Here is a 15,834-nt window from a genome sequence, read left to right as displayed (position 1 = left end):
CTTAAATGAAAGCAATAAAACTAGAAAAAAATTTTAAAGAAAACATGAGAAACTCTTTGTGTCCATGGATTAGGAAACAACTTTTCACCAAAAACACGATCCATGAAACAAAAAGTTGGTATGGTGGACTTTATCAAAATTAAAGATGCTTACACACCATGAAAGACAGTATCAAGATGATGAAAGGCAGAGACTGGGAGACGACATTTACAAATCTTAGGACTGAGAGAGAACTTGTATCCAGACTATTTAAAGAAATGTTACAACTCAGTATAACAAAACAACCCAATTTAAAAATGGCCAAAGATCTGAATAGACATTTCAACAAAGAAGAAAAACATATGGCCAACAGAGCACATGAAAAGATGCTCAACAACTTTTCAACACTCTAATCTGAATTATTAGGGAAATGCAACCAAAGCCAAAATGAGGTATCACTTCACATCCTAGTACTAAAATGGCTATAATAAAAGAACAGTAACGTGTGCTAAAAAAGGCTCAAACCGGCTACTGAACTGTGTAATTAAAAATGGTTAAAAATAGTAAATTTTACATTATATTTTATCACAATAAAAAAATTTTTACAGTCCTAATACTTAAAAAAAAAAAGAGAGAGAGAAAGAAAGTAGTGAACAAAGTAGGAGAAAACAAAAATCATCTTCCCACAAAGAGAAAAGCTGGGCTTTAGATGGTATTACTGGTGAGTTCTAGCATACACATAAAAAAGAAGTAACACAATTTTGCATAATCTTTTCCAGTAAACAGAAGAAAACACTTCCAGACTTATTCAGTGAGGTCAATTTAAATTCCTTAAAGTATAAAAGATATAAGGTACTGGACCAGAAGTATTAAGAACTGGGTTCTAGTCCAGAGTTTGTTACCAAATAGTTGTGTAATCTTTGTCAAGTTACTCCATCTTGTTGGGCTTCAGTTCCTTCATTTGTAAAATAAAAGTTGACCAGAGAAGTCCTTTCCATCTATATAATTTTATGGTACACCTATTACATCAATTTTGTTTAAAATCTGCCCAGTCGTATAATTGGTATTACCTTTCTGGAAAACAATATGGCAATATGTATGTAGTAAGAGCCAGTTCACACTCTCTGGCAAAGTTTTTCAACTTCTGGATATTTGTCTTAAGGAAATAATTTAATCAAAGAACACATAAAAAGATGGTCACTTTAACAATCCACATGTCCAACAATAGTGGAGTAAGACAGTAACACAAAGAAGTATCAACTTACTAAAAACTGGTATGAAGATTATGGAAAATATTTTTTGTTAGGTAAAGATAATCAGAAAGTAAATGATTTAAAAATGAAAATGTACACTGTATATAAATTATACACCAAAGTCATTTCTACTAATGAAAGTAGTATCAGAATTTTGAATCTACAAGATCTTGTCTTTTTTCCCCAATGATTTTATTTATTTATTTGACAGAAAGAGATCACAAGTATGCAGAGAGGCAGGCAGAGAGAGAGGAGGAAGCAGGCTCCCTGCCAAGCAGAGAGCCCGATGCGGGACTCGATCCCAGGACCCTGAGATCATGACCTGAGTCCAAGACAGAGGCTTTAACCCACTAAGCCACCCAGGCACCCCTACAAGATCTTGTTTTTAATGACAAAGGAGTTTTTGAAATGTTGATACATTATATACTCACAGAGAAAAAATCAGAAACATGTCCCAAGTATGATACAAAATAGCAAGATTATGTTGATAAGGTTCTAAATTGCTCTAGCTTGATTAATGCTTCCTAAGAGTGGTTATGATTCTAGGGCTCTCAGTAGAAATCTTAATCATTCAAACTTTCATCAGCTGATACTGGAATTATCAATAGTATTTTACCATTCCACCCAGTTTTGAGATAAAGCCTAGAAGTCTGATTTTATCAAGTGCTCATTCAAATACAGCTATAATACTGGGCAGTTCAAAGTCCTCACACCTGATTATTTCATTTATCATTGTCAACCCATTCCAAGTTCTCTATTTAAAATTTCTCAGGCAGCCTTCATTTGTAAATATATAATCCATAAAACATCTGAGTTATACAACCACTAATTTCCTCTCTCTCAAGTAAGGAGGGAGAAGAAGAAGCCTCTAGCTTCTGGATATTCCTTTGTATTCCATTCCTAGGGCTGTCTGGTACGACAGGGATTTCAAGAGGATCTAGTCTCAGCACTGCCAAGGTTAGCAGAATACTTGGTGAATGATCTTGGCACAATCCTAAAAATAGTAGGTTAAACCATATGATATCATTTCTGTAGGTCAAAAGAACAGACCATCAGTAATTGCAAATGGCTCAACCAATGTCAATGCCTCTGTATTAAGGAAAACTTTATGTCCCCTTTCAAACTCTGTAGAATCACTATCAAGGATTCTCTCCTTGATCTTTTCAATGAATACACTTATGTGACTCATTATTTCTAGAACCAGAATTAAAGCAATTTTAAATTTTAATTTTTAAGCAATTTTTACATGTTTGGATTAAAATGTTTTAACAGCAGCCAACCAAATAAATATCAGAATTATCCCACTCTAACTCAATTCTTGTTAGTCATGTTTCTATTCATAGAGCAGTAAGTTTTCACACTTTCAGAGAAAGGCTTCTTCCAGCTCCAACTGAAATCCATCCATATTGAGAGCAACTCACCTGAAACTACCATAGACTATAAGCAGAATTGAAATCAGAAATGTAGACACTTGACTGGAATCCACCAGGGAATAGGCCCTAGAGAAATAAGAGGGGAAAAAAATTAGATCACATGCTACAAGTCCTCATGGAGTTTACAGTCTGGTGGAGTTCTATCCCACTAAGCTTCACTATTGTCTTTAAGTTTAAAAAAAAATGTAAATTAGCATGAACAAACAGCATAATTAAAATGAGGTCTGTTAGTTTAATATAAAGAATACGTGTGTAGGTTCGCAGCTATTATTAGTTAACATTCTCAGGATGTTAAATGATATCAATGTAAAAATCCCACCTCTGTATACCACATATGCCTACAACATCCACTCCCAATTTAAGAAGTACCAAAATATATACCATCACTGTGCCAAAGATAAAAAGTTTCAGTGATTAAACTGTTATCAGTTTACACTTGAACTGTTAATAGTATTTTACTGCTTTTCCTCAGTGATGAGGTGAAGTCTGTATCTCTTCCCTGTATTCCATTTCCATTTTTTAATTGCCCACTGGGTTCTCCCCATCCGGCTGTCCTACAGGAGTTCTTCCAAGACAACAAGGTCCAAAATTAAAGTCAGTATACTTCCCTTCATACTTGATCCTCTTAAGGAATGGAATTACAATTCCCTCAGTTCAAAGCTAGAAGTCGGCTGCATTCCTGACACCCCCTTCTCTTTACACATTAAAAACAGTCAGCAAATCTTGCAACTGCCACATCCCCAACCACCCCACTTCTCTAAATCCTACTGGCCAAGTCTTTAGCTCTCTTCTATGGCTTGACCAACAAAAATCTTGTGTATAAGCCTGTCTCCAAGAGTTAACCCTTCACACTAATCATTTTTGTTCACGATTTTCCTAAAACACATTTCTCATTTTTTTTCATTCACCAAATATTTGATGATGCCTCTCTGCTGGTACTCTGCTAGTGACTGGGGATACAGTAACAAACAAGACTGTCTTGGTCCCATACTGAATGTTCTAAAGGAATAAAAAAATTAAACTCCGTTCTTTCCAAAGGAATGAAAACAAAAAGGTTAAAACAAGTAAATATCATCATGGAAAATGTTGTAAAGAGGAGAGAGACAAGTACAAGGTCCTTTGAGAATATATAATAGGTGGGTCTTACTGAAGAATTTGGGGGGGCCTTTCCTTAGGGTAACAGATGAACGACTGAGATATAAGACACAGTAATGGACTTGGTCATTGTTTTTAAAGCTAAGAGCATTCCCAGCTTTCTGCTGAGCAGCTGTTGAATGGCTCTACCATTAAGCAAAAAAGGCAACATACAGAAGCAAAAAAGGCAACATACAGAAGCAAATTCCTTGTATGTTGGGTTTTGGATTGTTGAGTAGACAAGTGGGTATGTGGGTCTAGAGCTCAGAAGCAGCTTTAGGACAAAGATGTATATTGGGAGCTCATTACTTTCAACATGTTAATTGAAACCATAGGTGTGCATGAGACTGCCTAGCAGCAGTAAGAGGACCCAGGAGGAAAGTCTGAGAAACTTCTATAAAATATAAAGGTCAAGAAGGAGAAGCTGCAAAACACAAAGACATACCTCCCAAAATGAACGAGAAAAAAGAAAACCCAGAAAACCCAGGATAACACAGTGTGATGAGAGTATTTCACAGAGGCAGCAGGATTGGATGGTGCCTGAATTTAAACCCTTGCTTTACCACTTACCAGTAGTTACTCAACCTAAGTTCAGCCTCTTCACCTATAAAACGCAAATAATGGCACCTACCTTAAATAGATATTAAACAATCAAATGAGGGACACTGCATGGCTCAGTTGGTTAAGTATCTGCCTACGGCTCAGGTTCTGACCCTAGAGTCCTGGAATCAAGCCTCACACCCGGCTCACATCAAACCTGCTTCTCCCTATCTGCCCCTCCCCCATGAGACGATTCCTACGAAGAGCTGAACAGCTGAACACAGTAAGTACTCAATTAAGTACTCAATTAACAATCACTGTTAGTATTAGGAGGGAGAGGTCACCTGTGCTGAAGGCTGGGGAGATAGCAAGTAAGATAAAAACTGGTATCCACTGGATTTATTTACCATCTAAATCACCTGTGACCTTAACAAGAACACTTCATGGGGCACCTGGGTGGCTCAGTGGGTTAAAGCCTCTGCCTTCGGCTCAGGTCATGAACCTGGGGTCCTTGGATCGAGCCCCACGTCAGGGAGCCTGCTTCCCCCCACCTCTCTCTCTGCCTGCTGCTTTGCCTACTTGTGATCTCTTGTCTGTCAAATAAATAAATAAAATCTTAAAAAAAAATAAACCAAACAAGAACACTTTAAGGCATGGCAGTGATGGGAGTCAGGTCGGAACTGGCTGAGAATGAGAATCAGGCAAATAAAGACTGACATCTTTTTGAAAGGCACAAAGAAGGGAACAGCAGTAGGAGGGGAATGTAAGGATAAGTGAGGCCTGGAAAAAAACTCGTTTTAAAGATTTACTTATTTGAGAGAGAGATACCCCATGCATGTGCAGAAAGTGGGAGGGACAGAGGGAGAGTTTTTTTTTTTTTTTTTAAGATTTTATTTATTTATCTGATAGACAGAATTACAAGTAGTCAGAGAGGCAGGCAGGGAGAGAGGAGGAAGCAGGCTCCCTGCTGAGCAGAGAGCCTGAATGCAGGGCTCGATCCCAGGATCCTGAGACCAGGACCTGAGCCGAAGGCAGAGGCCTTAACCCACTGAGCCACCCAGGCGCCCCAGAGGGAGAGAGTCTTAAGCAGACTCTGCACGGAGGGGGATCGATCCCACAACCGCCTGAGATCACAACCTGAGCCAAAACCAGTATGAGACTTAACCGACTGTGCCACCCAGGGTCCACAGGTCTGATTTTTTTCTTTAAGATAGGAGATATTCAACATTTTGTGTACGCTGACTGGAAATTATCCCAGTGAGAAGAGAAAGACTGGTGAATACAGAAGAGTTTTAACCTTTCTAAAAAATAGGACACACAGTGAAATTCAATGGTAAGATACTGTGGTCTGTAGTGTCTTTTTTTTTTTTTTTTTTGATCTTCAGTTTTTAGAGGCACACACTGCAGAGACTGGGTGAAATGATTTAAGGTTTGCTTTAAAATGTCTGGGGGCTGGGGGGGGAGTAGGGATAGATTTTTTTTTTAAGGCAAAATTTTTAGTTATTGATGTTAGAATGATAGGTAGATGGGAATTCATTATAAAGCTGACCCTTGAGCAACTAGGGGTTAAGGATGCTGAACTTCCTTCACAGTTGAAAATTGTACAACTTCTGACTCCCCAGATACTTAACTGTTACTAAACTACTGTTAACCAATAACATCAACAGCTGACTGATATTTTTTATGTTATATTACATGTTGTATTCTTATAATAAAGTTAGAGAAATGTTAAGAAAATCATTAGGAAAGTACATTTACAGTCCTGTAGTATATTTACCGGGGAAAAAAAATCCATGTATAAGTGGACCTGTGCAGTTCAAACCCATGTTATTCAAGAGTCAATTATACTCTTCCCTCTACTTTTGTGTATTTTGAAAACTTCCACAATAAAAAGCTAAAAAAGGAAAAAAACCATCTTTTTTCACAGCAACATGAAAATTGGTGAGAGTTAAAAGTGTGAGAGGCAAATGGATACAGGAACATCTGTTCTGGGTCATGAGTTCTGAACCCCAGCACCCCACAGTAGGCAACCACCCCTTCCTAAAATTTCAGTCAGCAGAGGGAATGGAGATGCAGGCGACAGGACAGCCACCCTAGCTGCTCTGCCAGCCTGTGTTCAGCTGTGCAGCTGTGACTGGCCAATGTGTCCTCTTTCAGGCAGACAACCAGACGACATAGAGAGGGCTTACCCACCACAAGACTACATTTCGTATATTAGGAAAACAAATTCAATCAATGTCTCTATTTTAGAATTGAGTTTCTTGCTTTGACATAATCGCTTTTGTACATCTCTTCTTAAAATTCTGAAAACAAATGACCTCTGTTTAGAAGGAACATTTTCTTTTTTTTTTTAAGATTTTATTTATTTATTTGACAGAGAGGGATCGCAACTAGGCAGAGAGGCAGGCAGAGAGAGAGGGGAAAGCAGGCTCCCCGCTGAGCAGAGAACCTGATGTGGGGCTCGATCCCAGGACCCTGAGATCATGACCTGAGCCGAAGGCAGAGGCTTAACCCACTGAGCCACCCAGGTGCCCCTAGAAGGAACATTTTCTTAAAATTGACAAATTTTTTGGAAAACATCATGTAATCATATGGTACAAAAATCAAATCTACATATATCAAAAGGGACACACCAGTAAGTCCCATTCCCATCTAGTTTCCCCCAGCTCCTCTTTAGATAACCACTTTAGTTTCTTGTAGAGCCTTCTAGAATATATAATATAAACACATATTATTTCTCACCATTTCTTACACAAAAGGCAAGACTCTGTACTTCCCCTATCCTCCTACAATATAACGTACAGATCTTCCTATATATTAGCATGTGCAGATTTTCTCTTTTTTGTGTTCTTTAAGCTGCACAGTATTCTATTGTGTGGATACACTGAAAAGCAGTTTTTTGTTTTTTGTTTTTAAACAAATCCCTTTTAGATAGACACTTTGTTTTTTATAGCCTTGGTTGTTTCCAAAAATTCTCTTAACCACACTTCTATGAAAAAAAAAAAGCTGAGTAAATTATACCTGCAATGCACACATGAAATGACACATCTGTTTAGAACAAAGGCCTTAAAGGTGAGACTGCCTATCACAGAGGAAATACACATGCAATTTGATAGATACTGCCAAACTGCCCTCCAGAGACATTGTATCATTTTGCATTCTCACCAGCAACAGATTAGAGTTCCTCTTTCCAAAGCCTTGTCAATGGTGTCTCTTAATTTCGGAATTTTTACCAGTCTGAAACATGAAAATTGGTATCTCAATATGGCTTTCATTTGCATTAATTTCCTGATGTAATTAAAATTTTAAAAATTGATTAAAAGTGAGCTTAGGCAGCTTTTCACATGATTAAAGGCTAGTAGGCATTTTTTTTAATTTAAAAATTTTTCCAGATTCCAAGGCTATAAAAAACAAAGGCACATATTTTTTTAAAAGGATCTTTTCTTTTGCTGCCTTTTTTTTTTTTAAAGCTTTTATTTATTTATTTGACAGAGATGACAAGTAGGCAGAGGTGGGAGGAGAGAGGGGAGAGGGAAGCAGGCTCCTTGCTGAGAGAGAGCCCATTGTGGGGCTCCATCCCAGGACCCTGGGATCATGACCTGAGCCCAAGGCAGAGGCTTTAACCCACTGAGCCACCCAGGCACCCCCTTTTTTTGCTGGTGTTTTACTTGGGTTGGATGCCTTGGTTTTTTTGTACCCTTTGTATTCTGAAGCCTATTTTCATTACCTAAAAGGTAGATTAAAGTCTAAACTTCCCAAACTCAGTATCTTTTTTCTTTCTTAAGATTTTTATTTATTTACTTGACAGAGAGAGATCACAGTAGACAGAGAGGCAAGAAGGGGGTTGGGGGGGAGCAGGCTCCCCGCTGAGCAGAGAGCCCGATGTGGGGCTCGATCCCAGGACCCTGAGATCATGATCTGAGCCGAAGGCAGAGGCTTACCCACTGAGCACCCAGGCACCCCTCAAACTCAGTATCTTAAGATCTTATACCATTGTTTATTCCTTTTGCTACATCTCTCCAATCAGTGGAGACTCTCCAAAGACTCATCAGTTAAGATTTCTAAAAGTTTGGGGTTGAACTGTTACTAAACCAGCTCTTTATCTTCCACAGATCCTTTGGATTGTCCTCTTGTCTCTGTGGCTGACCATCTTGTAGTCTACAGTCTTTTTCAAGGCAAAGGTCTGACCATGTGCAAAATGCCTTCTAAAGAGGCTGACCAGGGCTACCAGCCAATAAGCATGTTACCCATTGCAGAACTAAATGCACAGCTTCAGAAAATGGTTTTGTCTAGACTGAACAGTTTTATTTTTCCAATCTATACAAGAAAATCTGGTGAAAGCTGGCTCCTGACATATCCACGGTATTTTGTAATTTATAGTAACATTTTAAAAAGTTATCACATTGCAAACTGTACCAAGTATCACATAATTAGAAGTTATAAATTATTTCATGGGGTTATTTGAAATGTCATATATTTCCAACTCTAACTACCATTATGGAAGTTTTACAAAAGCTTTTTAACACAAAGAACTTATTATACAGAGTACGATTTAAAATTAATTTTAGTCAATTTGCATTTTAAAAACAGTAGTGATTTTCTTTTTTAAAAATTGCCAAAATGGGGCCCACCTGGGTGGCTCAGTCAGCTGAGCTTCCGAAACTTTATTTCAGCTCAGTCGTGATCTCAGGGTCATTGAGACAGCCCCACGTTGGGCTCCATGCTGAGCTCAGAGTCTGTCCCTCTCCCTCTGCTCCTTCCCCTGTTCAAGCTGCACACTCTCTCAGATAAATAAGCAAAAATATCTTTTAAAAATTACAAAAACAATTCATGTTCATTGTAACAAATAAGTTAAGAAGCAAAAGTACAACCGTCTCCTCCCTCCTCCTCCTTTGCGCTCCCATTCCCTATGAGCAAACACTGTTTACAATCTGGTGTGTGCATCCTTCTACATAAATTGCAGAATGTAAACACAGCCATAAAATCGGGACACACACACACATTCTTCTACAACTTACTCTTTCTGAAAACTCAACTACGTACCAGGAGCTGTTCTTTTCTATTGCCTCACCTTATTGGTCTTTGGGTATAAAATTAAGACATGGAAAACCTGACAATTTAGAAAGCATTCTTCTTTTCCTTCGCAACTTTTAACCACATACACACCATCTAAACATTCTTATTTCTGAGGTATTAACAATGGCAGGATCTCCCAATGCTTCACACTTTTTCATCTCACTTGACTTTCTAAATTAGGAGGGTAGACTGTTGTTTCTAATCTCAACAGAAACAAATGGATGCCTGTGCCTGTGTTGCTCTTTTTTGCCAATTTAAGATTTAGTGAAGACAGGAACATTTCTATTGTCCATTTTTCAAAGGCAAAGACCATGGAAAGGCAAACAGGTAAAGATAACGTCCATGTCCTTACACCCAACAGTCAAATCTCCTGGGAAAAACAGGAGGAAACACTGCATCTCGTGCTCTGGCAGATGCACTCTAATGACTCCTGCCAGCCTAGAGGCTATCGAAAACATTGATATTATACATAATACTACATTTCAAATGTCTATTTTTGGAAAATAACATCTGCTTATGAAATGTGAACATGCTAGCACATTTTGTCACGGACACTGAACATGTTAGCACATTCTGCTATTCTAAAAACTTCACGATGAAGTTTTTCTTTTTTCACATTTACCAGAAAACCTTCTGCCACTTACATTCTCTAAGTTTAGGGACTTCTTCGCATAGATGCATTATGTTTTATGAATCACTTACATTTATTTCACTAGAGGTTGCCTGTGTCAAGTTTAAGTAGCAATATGTACACTTTACTATTAAGTCTTTAAAAATCCCTGAGGACAAAAGAACTATTCCACTGATGATAAGCCTAGAATGTAGTTAGAAACACAAGTTCTTCCCCTCATACCAGCTGTCTTAGCCAACAGTCTGCTGGGTCATGTTGTATCTTAATCAATACAAAGAGGTAATTGCAAAAATAGCAAAAGTAAAGACTAAATGGAACATGAACTCAAATACCAAACTGCACTGTCCAATACAGCAGCCACTGGCACTAAAACGGCCACTAGACACATGTGGTTATTTAAATTTAATTAAAAATTTGGCTCACTGGTTATACTAGTTGAATTTCAAGTGTCCAATAGCTGGTGGCTACTGTATTGAATGGCCAGATAAAGAACATTTCCACCAAAGGAGAAAGTTCTTATGACTGCACTGACACATACACTTGTATAGGAAGATGCCCATATTTCACTTCAAAACCGGGCTTCTGGCGCTTTCTTGGTGGTAAGAGCAACATCTGACATTTTACTGAGTGCTTAATTCTCACAACCATTCTGTGAGGTTAGGTCCTACGTGTCCACAACCCCTTAGCCAAAACAATACCTTGTGAACAGATGTGCTGCAGAATTCAAATTTTTTGGATCTTACACAGAAAACACCCTCACTTGGGTCTAGTACAGTGCCTCATAATCAAATATTAATGTTTCTGTAGTGAAACATGAATAACCGAAGTAAGATAAATGAAGATTAGAAACTGCTTCATATCAGCTTAGATCATGTTTTGCTTCCAAAAGAATTACAGAAAAACTCTGGGTTTTCAGAACTTGGGGTTTGGGAATTGTGGACCTGTGTGAAGATCACCATTTTGAGGTGAGGAGCCAGGTGCAGTTCTGAACACATGCAGCCTTACTCCAGACTCTCCCAAACTGACTTGATCATCTGATGACAAAGTTGGGAGTCAGGAAACTCCAGTTTCTATTTTTAATTATACTATAACTAGCCATGTGATCTTCCCTGGGCAAGGCTTTACATCTTCCTGGTCTCTATAAAATCCTCCTTTGTCCTCAATAAACTTGAAGGCCCAACTAATTTTTATTCTTAAGATTCTAGGTTTTTATATTGTGTTTTTTCCTCCAAAAATTATAAGTCCTTCAAAAAATATCCGTTTATGTTTGGCTGATCACTGGCATGTTATAGGTAAATTAGCACTGTTTTCAGGCAACTGAAAATTGTTATTTATTTTTAGTATGGTTGACACAATATTACATTAGTTTCAGGCGTACAACATAGTGATTCGCCAAGTTTACACATTATGCTATGTTCACAAGCTACCATACAACTGTTACATACAACTATTATAGTATCATTGCTTATATTTCTTATGCTGTGCCTTTTATTTCTGTGACTTATTAATTCCATAACTGGTTGGTTTAATCAACCCAGGGAAAATCCTTCTGAGTCACTTTCTTAAAAAACTGGCCAGCTCTAGGGTCTAACCCACGGCTCTTTTGTTCCTTTGTCAAACAGATTGTTCGATAAAGGTTTTCACTGCTGATAATGATGGGAGAAGAGTGCCGGGTCCATACCTCTCTCTTCTCTTCTCTTGGTCCACAAAAAGCAGTGAAGAAAGAATTGTCAGCACTTCAGAAGTATGCAGAGATCCTAGAACTTTACAACAGAATTGGGGTCTGGGCTTTGGGGGTACAACCAGAGTACAGTAGGCAGAGAGGGAAAGACAGTCCCCCAAAAAAGACAGTCCTGGCCAATTCTAGGAAATCAAAGCCTTGCGATCTTCTTTATTTTACAACCTCCTCCTATCCCATACTTCAAACTCTGCCAAAGCCATCAGCAGAAATGTGTCATCTCTCAAGACCTCCTAGTGAGGTGTTTCTTCTAGAGACTTGATGCACATTAAAGACAGGAACATACTCTACACCCTGAAACAAAGGAATTCCTACTGAAATGCAAAAAGAAACTAAATACATGCATTTTAGACATGCCAAAATCAGGTTAGCCAAATGTACTGAAGACAGACTTGGGAGACTGTGCCAAGTAATGTATTAGTACAGGTTAGCTATTGAGATATTTTACATGGTCACTATGAAAACTCCTAATTCCTTTACTACATTCCCCCAACCTTAATAGACAAAGACAAAAAGCTACCAGAAAGTTCTCTCATATACAGTAAGATTATATTCTACACCCAAAGATTTTGTTTTTAAAGATTTTATTTATTTATTTGACAGACAGAGATCACAAGTAGGCAGAGAGGCAGGCAGAGAGACAGAGGAGGAAGCAGCCTCCCTGCTGAACAGATAGCCCGATGTGGGGCTCCATCCCAGGACCCTGAGATCATGACCTGAGCCGAAGGCAGAGGCTTAACCCACTGAGCCACCCAGGTGCCCCTACACCCAAAGATTTTTAGAACCATGCTGGATTTTACTTAGTAATTGCTCTACAATCAAACATCTATTTCTAGATGCTTTACCACAAGTGCTTATAACACATAGCCTGCTAAAAATCATGCCAAACTGAGACACAGAGAGTACTGTTCTATAATGTGTTCTATGTGTCAGCCTTCCAGCTATACAATGAAAGCATTCTTATCCATCCAACAAACCAAGCAACTAATATTCCAACCCGGCACAGACAGTGCCCTACACTAGCACTTTGCAAACTTTCTCATCTTGAAACTACTTATACTCTTGAAATGAAGACCCTTTAGTGCTTTTGTTCCTGTGGGTAATAACAGTTAGAAATTAAAACTGAGAAAAATTAAAAATATTTACTAACTCATTTAAATATAACAAAACCATTACATAGGAGCATAATTTTTTAAAAAAATTTATTTACTTTAGAGAAAGAGAGAGCAGGGGGTAGGGGCAGAGAGAGAGAGAGACAGTCTCAAGAAGACTTTGCGTTGAGTTGGCGGTTAGCTCAGGGCCCAACACGGGGCTTTATCTCACGACCCAGAGATCATGACCTGAGCTGAAACCAAGACTTAGAAGCTCAACCAACTGTACCACCCAAGTTCCCTGAGCACAAATTTCTTTAAAAGAAAAAGAACTATTTTCCAAAACAAAAAAGAATTTAGTGAGACAAGGGGATGGCTTTCTCTTACATTTCTGCATACCTCTTTAATGACTGGCTTAAAATGAAGACTGCCAGACTCTTCATAACTGCCTCTGCATTCATTCTGTTGCTATACATTGCTTTAGTTGAATGCTACAGAGAAGGAAATCTGGCCTTACACAGATGGGTAGTTGGAAAAGGGAGGGGTATTATAATAACATTTTTAGATAAATGAGGACACTCTTCTTTCATACTACACTAAACTTCAGCAAGCGGTAATTTCTTAAAGGTTAGTTTCAAAGTGAAATCTGACACCGTATCAGTGAATTTTTTTGTTATTATGTTAAAATCCAATGGATCATATGTTAAAATCCAGTGGATTATGCTATACTTTGAATGGATCCTCTACCCATGGATGATTTTTTAACACCTATGTATTGATCATCTGGAAAATACTGGTTCATTGAGTTATGTAGCTATTTCACATGTTGTCACATTTCATTATACAATATCTGAAAAACCACATTTGTTATTATCATTCCTCAGGCTAATGATAACATATAAATTTTCCAAAATTCGAATTTTCACTAAAAAGTTCAAATTTTATCAGTGGCGAAAGTACCGTGTGTGCATGTGTTTTAAGTGACAGGCTTACTTTATTCATTTTGGAGAAACTGTCAAACATCAAAGTGTGAGTAACTCTAGTTTGTCCACTAGTCATTCCTTAAGTAAAAATAGTGTTCCAAGAAAAAAGTAGCCAGTTTGGCAAGCATCTCACTTGACTGCAGAAGTGTTTTTTCGAGAAAACCCATGGTACTTTAGTATACAGCAAAGTGCTTAATGAGAACTTTCCATTTCATTATTAAAAAATGTGTTCTTGGGGCGCCTGGGTGGCTCAGTGCATTAAGCCTCTGCCTTCGGCTCAGGTCATGATCTCAGGGTCCTGGGATCGAGTCCCGCAATGGGCTCTCTGTTCAGCAGGGAGCCAGCTTCCTCCTCTCTCTCTGTCTGCCTCGCTGCCTACTTGTGATCTCTCTCTGTCAAATAAATATATAAAATCTTAAAAAAATAATAAAAAATGTGTTCTCAAGGGTTGAGATTTAATAAAAGTAATTTTCTTTGTTTCACCCTAAGTGAAACTGCCCTTGTTATCTTTTTAACAGTGTGTGCATGGTGGTGAAGAATATAGTGATTACTAGCATAGTTTTGATGCCACTACCTTGATTCCTGTTACAGTCCAGCAGTGGTTTTACCCATCACCACTTTTTACCATAAGAAAAAAAAAAATCTCAAAATGAAAAGGACAAAAAACTTTAATGGCATTATACAGTTTGACCCTAAAGCCCCCTGAAAGTGTCTGAGGAACCCTGAGAGATTAAAAGTCCACACTTAGAGAACTGCTGCCTTACACATTTACCCACAGCCCTGGCTATACAGACTGCTAGCATTTTTTTATATGCAATTCTTTTTTTTTTTTTTTAAAGATTTTATTTATTATTTGTCAGAGAAAGAGAGAGCACAAGCACGCAGAGTGGCAGGCAGAGGCAGAGAGAAGCAGGCTCCCCGCTGAGCAAGGAGCCCAACGCAGGACTTGATCCCAGGACACTGGGATCATGACCTGAGCCGAAGGCAGCAGCTTAACCGACTGAGCCACCCAGGCGTCCCCTCATATGCAATTCTAAAATCACAAAACACTAAGAAGTAGTGAACAATTTTTTTGCTATGCAAGATTTTTGGCTTTAAATATGGTATGTAGAATGACTTATATACAAAGCCTAACAAATGCTATCATCTTTCCCTTTAAGACAGAGTATGTTGAAAGAGGATTTTATTTGTATTTTTTTAAAGGTTTTATTTATTCAGGGGTGTGTGTGTGTGTGTGTGTGAGAGAGAGAGAGAGAGAGAGAGACAGAGCATGCACACAAGTGGGGAGAGGCAGAAGAAGAATCTGAAGTAGACTCCACACTGAGTGAGGAGCCTGACACAGGGCTCCATCTCACAACGACAAGATCATGACCTGAGCCGAAACCAAGAGTCGGATTTTTAATCGACTGAGCCACCAGGTGCTCCTCAATTTGTATTTTTATCTAAAATATTTGTCTAACATAATGCCCACAATCCCCTTCCACGTTTTTCTGTATTTTAAGGGAAAAATATGTATCCTAATAATGGAATAGGTAATCATATTAAATAAAATTTAAATAAATCTTTATGTGCAAGATACAAAGACAGACAGTCACTTAAGACGGTTACAATATAGTAAGAAAGACACAGCATACAAGGTGACAGAATGGGTTGTTTTTTTTTTTTTTTTTAAGATTTCATTTATGTATTTCGGAGAGAGAGAGAGAGGAAAGAGAGAGCACCCAAGCATGAGCAGGGGAAGGGGCAGGCAGAGAAGTGGGCTCCCCACCGAGCGGGGAGCCTGAAGTGGGACTTGATCCCAGTACCGTGGGATCATAACCTTAGCCAAAGACAGATGCCCAGCTGACTGAGCCACCCAGGCGCCCCAGAATGCAATGTTTTAATAAAGTGTTATGGGAGGTGCTATGGGTTGCTACATACCAAGAGTGGGCGAATTATGGCCTACTGCTATTCAGTAAACATTAGTTAAGCTCATC

General features: G+C 38.5%; 1 protein-coding gene across 1 annotated transcript in view; it reads right to left on the bottom strand.

Moving 5' to 3' along the window:
- The window catches only part of SPPL3 (signal peptide peptidase like 3), a 135,108-nt gene that overhangs the window by 42,722 nt on the left and 76,552 nt on the right, over positions 1–15,834 (bottom strand). The window contains exon 2 of the mRNA XM_080820903.1: positions 2,654–2,731. Within this exon, the coding sequence (XP_080677029.1) occupies positions 2,654–2,731 (78 nt within the window). The remainder of the gene's footprint in view (positions 1–2,653; positions 2,732–15,834) is intronic.

This window comes from Martes martes, assembly GCF_963455335.1.
Source record: "Martes martes genome assembly, chromosome: 13".
Taxonomy (NCBI): Eukaryota; Metazoa; Chordata; class Mammalia; order Carnivora; family Mustelidae; genus Martes; species Martes martes.
The sequence above is the reverse complement of the archived record's forward strand: the minus strand, read 5'-3'. Positions and strand labels throughout refer to the sequence as shown.